The following is a 14,698-nucleotide window of genomic DNA, read 5'->3' as shown; positions in this document are numbered from 1 at the left end:
GGATGCAGAAATCACCATGCCTCTTTCTCTCTCACAGGTTTACTTGTCTTTGATGTTACTTGATGATTCATTGTGAGCCTATCTAAATACTCATCGCTTCCCTGCTTTGCACTTTGCCCCCTCAACCGGAGACATCAAGCTCATTGCTTCTCAAAAAGAGTCATATTGGATTCAAAGCATGAATTCTTTTTCACTTCACAGAATGCTGCCAAACCTTACTGAGTTTCCCCAGCACTGTCTGTGCTTGTTGTCAAACATATTCCTTTGTTTGCTGGGAATGAGTCCCTGTCCGTGAATGTATGTTGCTTCTTGCGAGAATAAATGAGCCACATTGCAAGCTCGACTGGCTATCTTACAATGGTTATTGGCCTAGCAATGAGCACACTCAGGACATTCCACCTAGCAGACAATTGAACAATGTTATGAATGAATTTCAGTATCAAGTGCAGAACCTGGTATGTAGCCGATGTTTCTCAGCAAGTGTCTGATTGAATCAAACATGATGTTCCTTCCATTATTGTGACAGGCCAAATATAGACCCCACCCAAACAGCCTGCATTTACAAAATCTGAAGCCAAATACCTCAACTTCATGTCAGATGTGAAAGACAGTCCCTCTGACAGTGCAACCCTCCCTCAGAATTGTTGTGTGATTGTCTGCCTCGATCTTGTACTCAAAACCTCTGGAATGATACACGAGCCCCCAGTTTTCTCACCGAGAGGCAGTAAAATAACCCACTGAGGCACAGAAGAGACAGTGAAAATATTGAAATCTGCTCTCAATAAATGTTCATACACGTTCACTTTTGAACAGCTGATACTTTTGAATTTGCAAGGATGAGGAAGAGAATACAGAATACTGAGACACCTGGATAGTGTGAATGTGGAGAAGATGTTTCTACCACGAGGAGAGACTGTGACCAGAAAGCACAGCCTCGGACTAAAGGGATGATGTTTTAGAATGGAGATGTGGAGGAATTTCTTCAACCAGAGGGTGATGAATCTACGTAACTTATTGTCACATAAAGCTACAGAGGCTAAGTCATTGAATCTTTTTGAGTCAGAGGTAGCTAGTTTCTGGAATAGTAAGGTGATCAAGAGCTATGAGGAGAAGACAGAAATGGCCTAATTCTGCTTCTATATGTTATGGCCTTATGTACAGAAACAGGAACCTGCACTAATATCAATTTCATCAGCAGTGTTTCTGTGGAAATTTGATCGCCAAATACAATCAAAGAACTTTTCAGCTCTATGACACAGCAGCATTGACAATAATGTTTCTGTATGTTCCTAAAAGAAATCCTAAGAAATACTGATTGAAATTTTTAATCAGATGTCACAATTTTTATTGATGCATTTCTTCCAGTAAAGTGCCAACTGGCTCAGACTGCGCTGACCATAAAACCAGAAATAAACAACCTTTCCTTTGATTAAAAGATGCCTACTGTGTCAACTCAACATCTCAAGGGTTAGCATTTGTACTGAGTAATACTTTACCAAAAGAGTCTTCTGAGATTGACTTTGTTTCTCCACTGGGCAAAGTCAAAGCAACAGCCATTGCCATATTCTCCAAGAGATCCAAGATGGCTGCTGCTACATTTAACTGCTGACTGTTGGTCATGTTCTGTAGCTGTGAATTCATACTGAAGACACCATTTGTAAAGTTTGCGATGGCCTAAGGATAGAAAAACAAATAGCTTCTTGAACTTGTGGATCTGTTTTCTTTGCCTCTTTATATTCATTTACTCTCATTCCTTCACTCTCTGAACTACCTCCTCTCTTCCCTCCTCACATTTTTTTTTGTTTTCTCACCTCCTTTTCCTACACTTCTGTCACTGTGATTGTCTTGGAATCTTCCTTTCCTCACCCTTTTTCCTCCTTTCCTGTTTCTGCCCTCTACTACCTCCACCTGTGATGCCAATTAAGTGCCTCAATAAATGAGATTAATGCCCCTCTCTCTTACTACTTGGTGAAAGATATCACACTCGCAGTGAACTGCATTTCACAAAAATAAACTTTGAAATGAAGGAAATAGCCAAAACAGGAGTTTTCACAGAATCACAGACAGTGCCAAAGAAGGACATTCAGCCATTGTGCCTTCAGTGCTTCTGTTCCCTACTGCCAACCTCCTGCCTTGTCCACATTGGAAATTACCAGCATTTGTTATCTTGAAACTGAGTGGTCTCCTTTCCAGAATAGAGCTCAGTATCAATCCCACTGCTGTGGGTCTGCAATCACATGTAGCCCTTACTGGTTTACCACTGGCACACATCACTCAGATCCTGCCCAATCTACAGTCCGTGTTTGAACACTCTTACCTTTACAAATGGTCATCTTTACATCAGCTTCACACATTGGTTTGTCTACTATTGCAGAGATATAGTATGGGCTCTTACAAGCTACACAATGATAGGACACTACACATCTATCAGATAAGAACGTCCTATTGGATATCAAATCCACATTCACCTTGGATGATCCAATCTCTCTTCAGAAGGGGGAATTCATGAAGGGGCCATCAGCCAAACATAAAACATAGGCTTCTTACCTCAAAGTATATAGACCATTTGAAATGGCCTCAGTTCAAAGGCAATTGAGGAAAAGCAACAAATGCTGATCTTGTCAACAATGCCCAGCCTCCTTGAAAGAATTAACAATAATGCATAGGAAAGCAAATTGAAGATGATGCAAAGAGTCGGCAAAGAGATACAGATAGGTCAAGGCAATTGGCAAAGAATTGGCAGATGGAGGCTAATGTGGTAAATACGAGGTTGTCCACTTTGGCAGAAAGATTAAAAGTCCAGAATATCATTTAAATGGAGAAACATCGCAGGGAGCTGCTGTATAGAGTTATCTGTGTCCACTTGTACATGAATCATAAGACGTTACTGTAATGGAATCGTGAGCAGCAGGTGGCTATGTTGTGGGAGGGCGCTGAGCAGGGGAGATCAAGCAATTCTGACAGGGCCTCCTGCTGCAGGCAATAGTATGTGGAGTAGTCGAACAGACCCTCTCTGGAAAAAGCAGTCTCTTTGAGGGAAGGATGATATGTGAGGAGGGCAGTCATAGAGTCATAGAGATGTCCAGTAGAGATACAGACCATTTAGTCCTATGCATCCATGCTGACCAGATATCCTGAATAAATCTAGTCCCATTTGCTACCATTTGGTCCATATCCCTCTAAACCATTCCTATTCAATAAAGCCATCCAGATGCCTTTTATATGTTGTAGTTGTACCACCTCCACCACTTCCTCAGGCAGTTCATGCCGTTTAAGCCTTTTCCTTAAAAAATCGCCGCTTAGGTCCCTTTTAAATCTTTCCCCTCTCACCATAATGCTATACCCTCTCATTTTGGACTCCCTTGCCCTGGGCAAAAGACCTTGACTATGCGCCCTCTCCATGCCTCTCATGATTTTGTAAACCTCTGGAAGGTCATCCTTCAGCCTCAAGGTAAAATAGCCCCAGTCTATTCAGCCTCTCTCAACTCAACATAAACCACAGGTTTCATTCCATGTAAATATTCCCTCATTTAACCTTAATTTACCTTCACTTTCATTATAACTTAATGCCAATGGGAAAAAGAATTAATGTTTCATGATCTTTGGACCTTCTGTGTACTCAAATCTCATGCTACGTTAGCAAGAAGATTCAGCAAGCAATTAACAAGGTAAATAGAGTGTTCACCTTAACATCAAAGGGGATGAAGGATAACAGTAGAAAAGCCTTGCTACAGTAGTATGGCCACTTGTGCGACATCATCTGAGCACTGTTTAAATTAAAATATTACGAAAGGGATATACTTGCATCAGAAGTGGTTCGAAGAATGTTCACTCAGTTGATTCCTGGGAGTAAGTGGTTGCCACATTTGGGCTGAGCCTCAATAAAGTTTAGAAAAATGAGAGGGATCTTATTGTAACATATTACATTCTGAGGGGCTTGACACGATAGACGCTGAGAATAGTTTCCCTTGGGGGGAATCTGGAATTAAGGAGCACAGTTCCAGTATAAGGGGGACCTTTTCCGTCAAAAAGATATTAATCTTTAGGACTTTGTTTCACAGAGAACAATGGAGGTTGAGCCATTGAACATCCTGACAGCTGAGTTTGATTTTTGATTGACAGGAAAGTTTTGGGAAGTGATGTTTGGCTAAAATCAAGTCATCCCTATTCTTACTGGATGGTGGAAGAGGTCCAATGGGCTAAATGGTTCTCTCCTGTTTCTATATTTTTATGATCTAATGGAAATGATGAAGAAAGGTGGAATAGCTGATGTATATGGTATTCCAGAGCCTGGGGCCCTGAGAAAGTGATGATCGAGCATTAAACTTGGAAATCCATAAAAGGTTAGAATTTGAAGAACGCAAACACCTTGGAGGGTTGGGGCAATGGAGGCTGCAGAGATAGGGAATTCCTCTTACTCCTGCTCTAGTATTTCCTCTAAGATAAAGATTATATCATTATGTGGGAATGTAGAGAGTCTATCATCAAATGACATTAGGGACAAAAGACCTCTTTGTAAGGAAGTCTGCAAAATCTCAAGTGAACCCAGGCACCTTTGCTTGACAGCTCAAGCAAATAATTCAGCCCTGGTTCCTACAGGCTGGAACTGAAATCATGTGTAATCCTAGTACAAAGACAGAGCTGGAGTTTTAACCCATGTTATCCATGCTTTAGTACACATCTAAGTCCGATGTATCAGATTGACTTGCTAAATTTGAATTGATTTGATTTGTGATTGTCGCATATACCTAGGTGCAGTGAAAAGTTTTGTTTTACATGCAGTACAGGCAGATCATACTGTAACAATGTGCATAGGATAGTAGAGCAGAGCGAAGAATATTATGTTACAGCTGCAGAGAAGATGTACGTGGAACGAGACAAACATTAAAGTTAAAATTTAAGAGCTCCATTCAGAAGTCTAAAAGCAGCAGAGAATAAGTTAGTTTTGAATCTATTTGTCCATGTATGCAAGCTTTTATATTATACATCTATCAGAAGAGGATAGAAGAGAGTATAATCAGGGTGGGGAAGAGTCTTTGATTATATTGGCTGCTTTCCTCAGGCAGCAGGAAGTATAGGTGCAGTCAATGGATGGGAGGCTAGTTTTTGTCCTTTGTGTTAATTGTTCAGCAATGGTGTTTCATTATGTAGGACAAAGTGAGGACTGCAAATGCTGGAGAGTCAGAGTGAAACAAAAATAGAAAGGGAGGCAAAGGGGGGGGGGTGGCATTTTTTGATAAGGGACAGCATTACAGTTGAGCTGAGGGAGGATATTCCTGGAAATACATCCAGGGAAGTTATTTGGGTGGAACTGAGAAATAAGAAAGGGATGATCACCTTATTAGGATTGTATTATAGACCCCCCCAATAATCAGAGGGAAATTGAGAAACAAACTTGTGAGGAGATGTCAGCTATCTGTAAGAATAATAGGGTGGTTATGGTAGGGGATTTTAACTTTCCAAACACAGACTGGGACTGCCATAGTATTAAAGGTTTAGATGGAGAGGAATTTGCTAAGTGTGTATAAGAAATTTTCTGATTCAGGATGTGGATGTACCTACTAGAAAAGGTGCAACACTTGACCTACTCTTGGGAAATAAGGCAGGGCAGGTGACTGAGGTGTCAGTGGGGGAGCACTTTGGGGCAAGTGACCATAATTCCATTAGATTTAAAATAATGATGGAAAAGGATAGACCAGATCTAAAAGTTGAAGTTCTACATTGGAGAAAGGCCAATTTTGATGGTATTAGGCAAGAACATTCGAAAGCTGATTGGGGGCAGATGTTCGCAGGTAAAGGGACGGCTGGAAAATGGGAAGCCTCCAGAAATGAGATAATGAGAATCCAGAGAAAGTATATTCCTGTCAGAGTGAAAGGAAAGGCTGGTAGGTATTGGAATGCTAGATGACTAAAGAAATTGAGGGTTTGGTTAAGAAAAAGAAGGAAGCATATGTCAGGTATAGACAGGATAGATCGAGTGAATATAAAGGAAGGAGGAGGAAACTTAAGAGGGAAATCAGGAGGGCAATAAGGGTACATGAGATAGCTTTGGCAAACAGAGTTAAGGAGAATCAAAAGAGTTTTACAAAAATATTAAGGACAAAAGAGTAACTGGGGGGAAAATAGGGCCCCTCAAAGATCAGCAAGGTGGCCTTTGTGTGGAGCCACAGAAAATGGGGGAGATATTAAATGAATATTTTGCATCAATATTTACTGTGGAAAAGGATATGGAAGATATAGACTGTACGGAAATAGATGGTGACATCTTGCAAAATGTCCATATTACAGAGGAGGAAGTACTGGATGTCTTGAAACACATAAAAGTAGATAAATCCCCAGGACCTGATCAGGTGTACCCTAGAACTCTGTGGGAAGCTAGAGAAGTGATTGCTGGGCTTCTTGCTGAGATATTTGTATCATTGATTGTCATAGGTGAGGTGCTGGAAGACTGGAGATTGGCTAATGTGGTGCCACTGTTTAAGACGGATTTATAGACCAGTGAGCCTGACATCGGTGGTGGGCAAGTTGTTGGAAGGAATCTTGAGGGACAGGATGCACATGTATTTGGAAAGGCAAGGACTGATTCGGGATAGTCAACATGGCTTTGTGTGTGGGAAATCATGTCTCACAAACTTGATTGAATTTTTTGAGGAAGTAACAAAGAGGATTGATGAGGGCAGAGTGGTAGATGTGATCTATATGGACTTCAGTAAGGGGTTCGACAAGGTTCCCCATGGGAGACTGATTAGCAAGTTTAGGTCTCACGCAATACAGGGAGAACTGGCCATTTGGATACAGAACTGGCTCAAAGGTAGAAGACAGAGGGTGGTGGTGGAAGGTTGTTTTTCAGACTGGAGGCCTGTGACCAGTGGAGTGCCACAAGGATCAGTCCTTGTCCTCTACCTTTTGTCATTTACATAAATGATTTGGATGTGAGCATAAGAGGTACAGTTAGTAAGTTTACAGATGACACCAAAATTGGAGGTGTAATGGACAGTGAAGAGGGTTACCTCAGATTACAACAGGATCTGGACCAGATGGGCCAATGGGCTGAGAAGTGGCAGATGGAGTTTAATTCAGATAAATGCAAGGTGCTGTATTTTGGGAAAGCAAATCTTAGCAGGACTTATACGCTTAATGGTAAGGTCCTAGGGAGTGTTGCTGAACAAAGAGACCTTGGAGTGCAGGTTCATAGCTCCTTGAAAGTGGAGTCGCAGGTAGATAGGATAGTGAAGAAGGTGTTTGGTATGCTTTCCTTTATTGGTCAGAGTATTGAGTACAGGAGTTGGGAGGTCATGTTGCGGCTGTACAGGACATTGGTTATGCCACTGTTGGAATATTGCATGCAATTCTGGTCTCCTTCCTATCTGAAAGATGTTGTGAAACTTGAAAGGGATCAGAAAAGATTTACAAGGATGTTGCCAGTGTTGGAGGATTTGAGCTGTAGGGAGAGGCTGAACAGGCTGGGGCTGTTTTCCCTGGAGCGTCAGAGGCTGAGGGGTGACCTTATAGAGGTTTACAAAATTATGAGGGGCATGGATAGGGTAAATAGACAAAGTCTTTTCCCTGGGTTCCGGGAGTCCAGAACTAGAGGGCATAGGTTTAGGGTGAGAGGGGAAAGATACAAAAAAGACCTATAGGGCAACTTTTTCACACAGAGGGTGGTTCGTGTAGGGAATGAGTTGCCAGAGGAAGTGGTGGAGGCTGGTACAATTGCAACATTTAAGGGCATTTGGATGGGTATCTGAATAGGAAGGGTTTGGAGGGATATGGGCTGGGTGCTGGCAGGTGGTACTAGATTGGGTTGTGATATCTGGTCGGCGTGGACAGGTTGGACTGAAGGGTCTGTTTCCATGCTGTACATCTCTATGACTCTCTGACTCTAAAAAGAGTGGCGCTGGAAAAGCACATTAAGTCAGGCAGCATCCGAGGAGCAGGAGAGTTTAAGTTTTGGGCATAAGCCTTTCGTCAAGAATGTGGAGGGGGACCTTGTTGCCACACAAGGTGCAAAACCTGCGCCCACACCTCCCCTCTCACCTCCGTCCAAGGCTCCAAATGATTTTCACATCTGGCAGAAATTTTCCTGTACATCCACCCACCTCATCCACTGCATCTGTTGCTCTCAATGTGGCCTCCTCTACATCAGGGAGACAGGACACCAACTTGCAGAAGGTTTCAGGGAACGTGTCTGGAACACACGCACCAAACAACCCCACCGCCCTATGGCTGATCACTTCAACATCCCCTTCCCAACATCCACTCCACCAAGGACATGTAAGTCCTGGACCTCCTCCAGTGCCAAATCAAAGCTACCTGCCAAATAGAGGAAGAATGCCTCATCTTCCGCCTTGGGACCCTTCAACCACACGGCATCAACAACGATTTCACTAGTTTCCAAATCTCCCCTCCTTCCACCTCATCCCAGATCCAACCCTGCCTTCTTGACCCATCCTACCTGTCCATTTTCCTTCCTGCCTATCTGCTCCATCCTCCCCACCGACCTATCACTCCCCTCCTGCGTCTACTTATCACTTTCCCATCTACCTTCCCCCCAGCCTCACCCTTTCTCCTCCACATTTCTGATGAAGGGCCTAGGTCCAAAGCGTTGACTTTCCTGTTCCTCGGATGCTGCCTGACCTGCTGTACTTTTCCAGCACCACACTTTGTCTCTGTTTGATTATGTGCTAATGGACGATATTAATTAGGATCTCAATTGAGTCCATACAAAGAGGCTTTCAAGGGCTGTGTTGTGATGCAATGGTAGTGATCATTCCCTTGAATTGTGACAGCTGGTTTCAAGTCTCACCTGCTCCAGAGGTGTATAATAACATTGCTGAACAGACTGATTAGAAAATCGGTCAATTAGAAAACATTAAAAATTTTTAAAAATTAAAGAGATATTCACTGAAATTATAAATGATTGAGTTTGAAGGTATACGCTTGTACTGTTTCACCCTTTAAACAAAGGTAGGTTTAATTAAGATTGGCTCCAACATCATTCTTCATGACTGGCCTTGTAGAGTAACTCACTCTGCACCAGAACCATAGCAGTTTTGGAGCACATAAAAACACTGGGTCTATAACTCCTTACCTGGATATTGTCTGTGATGCTGAAATTCTGACAGACTTTATCAAGTAATCGGCGAGCTGATTCTCTTATGAAGCAAGACTCATCACCCACAGAGTTTGGCTAGACAGTGGATCAAGACAATAGTTAAAAAGCACCCCTTCCCATTGAAAACCACTGGATAAGTCAAGCTACAAAATCCACCAAAGCAACAGTCCCAACAGCAAAACCCTGGAGAATTAACTTCATATTGTCTGGAATTATTTGTGTTGCTAGTGTTAGTGTTAGGGCACCTTGTTGGAATGGGATGTGTGAGCAAGTACCTTCTGAAAGTACTTATGACATATCACACCCTTGATTCCCTTCAGACATTTGAAAATGCTGGACAACATATTTTTAAATAATTTAAATGTTCATGGGAAACGGGTTGCACTGATTAGGTCAGCATTTATTATTCATTCTCCATACCTAATTGCCCTCTGGAAGGTAAGGGTGAATTTCATTCTTGAATTCTTGCTGTCCATCTTGTGTAGAGGGCACTTGGAGTGCTGTTCATAAGGCAGGGGTGCAGGTTGTTCCAGTATTTGGTCTCAGTCACAGCAAGGGAACAGCAATATAATTTCACGTCAGGATGTGTGTTATCTGCAGTTTGGTGATGTTCCCAGGCATCAGCAGCCCCTGCCCTAGAGGTGACAATTTTCTGAGGTGCTGCTATAGGAGCTTTGGCGAGTTGCTGCAGTAAATCTTGTTAATATATACTGTGCTCACACTGTGTCACTGGTAGAGGGAGAGAATGTTGAAGGTGGTGGATAGGGAGCCAATCAAACAGGCTACTCTCTCCTGAATGTTATCCAGCTTCTGATGTGTTGTTGGAGCGACATTCACCCAGGCAACTAAAGTGTATTTCATTTCATACCTGGACTTGTGTTTTATGGATTTGGAGACTCAGAAGCTGAGTTACTCACTGCAGGGTTGACCTGCTTTGCAGCCACTGTACTTCTTTAGCTGGTTCAATTCAATTCCTGGTCAATGGTAACCCCCAGGGCATTGCCAGTGGGGGATTCAGTGATGGTAATGCCATTGATCATCATGTTCAGACTTTCTCTTGTCAGTGATAGTCATTGCCTGCCACTTGTGTGGCATGAGTACACCTTCCCACTTATCAATCCAAGTCTGAATGTTGTTTGGGTTTTGCTGCATATGGACACAGTCAGGTTCAGTATCTCAGGAGTGATGAATGGTGCTGGACATTGTATGAACATCTTCACTTCTGATGGAGGGATGTTTGCCGATGAAGCTGCTGAAGATGGTTGGGTTAGGATACAACCCTGAGAGCCCCTGCAGAGATGACTTTGAGCTGGGTTGACTGACCTCCAACAACCACAACCATCTTCCCTTGTGCCAGCTGAGACTCCAACCACCAGAGAGTTTTCCCTGATTCCAACTGATTCCAGTTTTGCTGGAGCTCCTTGATGCCACACTTAGTCAAATGTGGGCTTTAAAGACAGTCACTCTCATCTTACTTCTGGAGTTAGCTGTTTTGTCCATGATATTGACTTTGTCACAGTTGTAACCTAAGATAAGATATGGGCAGCAAGATGGCACAGTGGTCAGCACTGCTGCCTCATAGCGCCAGAGACCTGGGTTCCATTCCTGCCTCAGGTGACTCTCTAAGTGGAGTTTGCACATTCTCCCCGTGTCTGCGTGCGTTTCCTTCGGGTGCTCCGGTTTCCTCCCACAGTCCAAAAATGTGCAGGTTAGGTGAATTGGCCATGCTAAATTGCCCCTAGTTTTAGGTGAAGGGGTTAAATGTAGGGGAATAGGTAGGGGTGGGTTGCTCTTCGGCGGGTCAGTGTGGACTTGTTGAGCCGAAGGGCCTGTTTCCACACTGTAAATAAGTGGCATTCAATTTTCATACAGGAAGTTCCCATAAACAGCAATGCTAAGCAATTAGATAACAATAAACTGTTTAATGTTTCATATTGAGGATTAAATCTTAATTTGACATCATTAGAAGCTCCCCTGGTGCTTTCTCCACAGGAGTGCCACTGTGATCTTGGTTCTCCCCAAGGAGACACATGGGACCTGGCTTTAACATCTCATTTGAAAGCCAAGCCTGTGGTCAAGAAAACATGAACCTGTCTAGGGACAGAGTGGCTTCCCAAGACCCTGTCTAACTAATGAGGTGGGGGACCAGGTTGCGGGAGGCAAATGTAAAGATGATGAATTTTCAGTTGTTGAGGTGTCATTATCAGAGCAGGAGAGAAGCTTCCAAATGAGGTCTCTTTTGGCAAGATCTATGGTGATACATTTAAACATTCTGATGCAACATATCAATGAGGTGCTAGTTTGCTTGGAAAGTAACTGCTGATTTTTGAAACATTATTTTCTTTTGTTCAACTTTTAAATCATTTTAAATGACTGTTATAGTCATCTTGCAGTCATTTCAAGTCTGCACTCATGTTCAATCAAAAATCGTGGGTACAAAGAAATGGATCTCATTAAGCATAAGGACTTTTTCAGTAGGTCAGTTTGGGGATGGAAAAATATGGGTCACATACCTGTTCGAGGGTTTGTGAATGCTTCCCACCACATTGTGCGAGGATGGAATTGTTTGGCTTTTTTGGGTTGGGACAGTTGAGAGGTTGCACTGCAAAAATTAAAGTAGTTAAGAAATCTTTCAACATCAGTACCCAGTTCAAAACTCTGCCATCTTTCTACTATGGATTTCTGATGAGCACCTTATTGGGCAGATGGAGCCTGGTTTTGACATCTCACAAGACAGACCCTTCGGTCCAACCAGTCCTTGCTGACCATCATCCCAAACTAAACTATTCCCTCCTGGCTGCTCCTGGCCCATTTCCCTCTAAACCTTTCCTATTCATGTACTTATCTAAGTGTCTTTTAAATGTTGTAATTGTTCCTCAGGAAGTTCATTCCACACGTGAACTATCCTCTGCATAAAAGATTTGGCCCTCATCATTTTTAAATCTCTCATCATAAAAATATGCCCCCACATCTTAAAATCCCCCATCCTAAGGAAAAGATACCTACTATTAACACTATTTATAACTGTCATGATTTTATAACTGCAATAAAGTCACCTCTCAACTTCCTACACTCCAGTGAAAAAAGGCCCAGCCTTTCTTGATAATTCAAAACCTTCCATACACAGTAATATTCTGGTAAATCTTTTCTGAACCCTCTCTAGCTTAATAGTATCCTTCTTATGACTTTACCAATGTTCTATCCAACCTCAACGTGACATCCCAACTCCGATGCCCAAAGCTTCTTTAACCACACTGTCTATTTGTGACATAAACTGGGGTGGAGGAGGGTGCTAATAGTTTAGATTACATTCTCAAATCCTGGCATGGTATTTCACACCAGCGTCCTTCTGACCCAGAGTGGTAATAACTGAGCCAAACTGACATACACAATATCAACAAGCCTGCTCAGAGATTAGTCCAAATTATAGGTTAACCAAGATCAGTTTTTAGGAATTCATTAAGCTTTGTAATTCTGTCAAAGAGCACCTGCGGGAAGACTCTGTAAAGAATATTTGCTTAATGGGATGTGACTTGTGATTCCTGGCAACCAGCAACTGAAGATGAATTTAATTTATTTACAGCTCCACAAGCTTTTGGATATCCCAAAACTCCCACCATTGCCTTTTCTGACCCACTCTTCTCCAGGACTGATCTCACAGTCATTGCCAGTTGCACAGAATTCCTCAGGAAAGGCCCCAAAAGTGAGGCCTTAGGTTCAATTTCCTAGGCCTCAGGCAACTATAGTCTATGAGGAAGCTACCTGTGCATCAGGTGTCTCGGCCTAGTAGTGGACTCAAACTAATTTCTACCCCCATATGTGTAGCCTGACACCCCCACAAACCCTCAGTGTCAATAATCATTTCCATGCAGCTCTCTGTGTCAATCATTGCCTTCACCTGTACAGGTCCCTTGTGTATGTTCTGGCACTGGCTGAAATCCTGCCCGACAGATACAGCGGTAACTCCCCAAGGTGTTATGACAGGTTGCATTCTTGCCACACACACCTTCATCCTCACACTCGTCCACATCTGCAGAGAAGAGGAAAAAAGGTCACAGCAACTACTCCCGAACTGAACTGAACAGACTTGAACTACACAGTCTCTCGCTTGAGCCAACACTTGGTAACTTGGTATTAATAATTTACGTTACAATTTGCAGCACAAAAACACACCATTCGGTCCATTAGAAAGATGATAGTCTTGATGCTCCACTTAAGAGCCTGCTCCAACACCGTCTCACCCTATCAACATAGCTTTCTATTCTTTTCTCCCTCATGTACTCGTCTACCTCATGCATCGATGCTCAATTACTCCATACTGTAGCAAGTTCCACATTTTAACAAGTCTTTAGCTAACACAGTTTCTCCTCAACTCTTCTGTCTGATTTGACTTGGACGTTAGTCTCTAATTCCTTTGGAGGCCTGGATCTGAAGAACTGACAACATTATCACAAACAAGAGGTTAATGCTCATGTTTAATCACTCATTAGATTATTCTCCTTACCTTTACAAACTGTTGCAATGCCAGAGCTCCCAGGAATGGGGATAAACCCTGTACCACAGTAGCACTCATAGCTCCCAGTTAAGTTGCGACATAATGCAGATGGATCACACAGTGAAGATGTACAATGATCGATATCTGTGTAAACAGTGATGTATGTTAATGGCTGAATCACTATTTAGAACCTCACATATAGAAGCAAATGGAGGCCACTCAGCCCCTCAAGCCTGCTCCACCATTCAATAGCTGACTGGACTGTGGCCTTCAGTTCACCTTCCCTCCTGTTCTTCATAACCCTCAACTCTTTTACTGATCAAAAATCCATCTCATGTGCCTTGGATATAGAAACATAGAGAACAGAAGCAGGAGTAGGCCATTCAGCCCTTTGAATATGTTATGTCATGCAATGATCATGGCTGATTATCCTACATGCCTTGGAGAGCTATTCAGCCATTAAGAAAATTATGGGGGACATCATGCAGGGACTTCTGAACAAGCCTTCGACTGTGTGCAATTTTGGTCTCCTTATTTGAAGACGGATGTTCCGACCATGGAGGCAGTGTAGTGAGCTGATTTCTAGATTGGTGGGACTAATGTATGAGAAGAAGTTGGATTAATTAGGATTATATTGGCTGGAGTTCAGAAGAATGAAGAGGGTACCTCATTATTACATATGAAATTCAAACAGGACAAGTCAGGGTAGATGAAGGATGGATTTTCCTAATGGTGGGACAGTCCAGAATCAGAAGCCATTATTTAAGGATATGGGGTAAACTATATAGGACTAATATGAGGAGAAATCTTTTCATTCAGGGAATGGTGAGTCTATGGAATTTGCTACCACAGAAAATGACTAAAGCCAAAACATTGTATGATTCCAAAAAGGAGCTGGACATAACAGTTGGGGCTAAAGAGACCAGGGTATGGAGGAAAAAACAGGAATTAGGCACTGGGTTGGAAGATCAGCCATGTTCTTAACAGTGAAACAGGTTTGAAGGGCCAAATAGTCTACTGCCACTCCTGTTCTCTGGTTTTGATGACTAGGCAGAGGCCTGATGACCACCAGGACAAGGTTACTTTCT

The 14,698-nt window shown here is 42.6% G+C and overlaps 1 protein-coding gene across 1 annotated transcript in view; it reads right to left on the bottom strand.

Moving 5' to 3' along the window:
- The window catches only part of LOC140468096 (adhesion G protein-coupled receptor E3-like), a 50,771-nt gene that overhangs the window by 23,144 nt on the left and 12,929 nt on the right, over positions 1-14,698 (bottom strand). The window contains exons 2-5 of the mRNA XM_072564277.1: positions 13,014-13,145; positions 11,629-11,717; positions 9,092-9,190; positions 1,497-1,674 (exon numbers count right to left, since the gene is read on the bottom strand). Of these exons, the coding sequence (XP_072420378.1) occupies positions 1,497-1,674; positions 9,092-9,190; positions 11,629-11,717; positions 13,014-13,145 (498 nt within the window). The remainder of the gene's footprint in view (positions 1-1,496; positions 1,675-9,091; positions 9,191-11,628; positions 11,718-13,013; positions 13,146-14,698) is intronic.

The sequence above is a fragment of the Chiloscyllium punctatum genome, chromosome 46 (genome assembly GCF_047496795.1).
Source record: "Chiloscyllium punctatum isolate Juve2018m chromosome 46, sChiPun1.3, whole genome shotgun sequence".
Taxonomy (NCBI): Eukaryota; Metazoa; Chordata; class Chondrichthyes; order Orectolobiformes; family Hemiscylliidae; genus Chiloscyllium; species Chiloscyllium punctatum.
The sequence above is the reverse complement of the archived record's forward strand: the minus strand, read 5'-3'. Positions and strand labels throughout refer to the sequence as shown.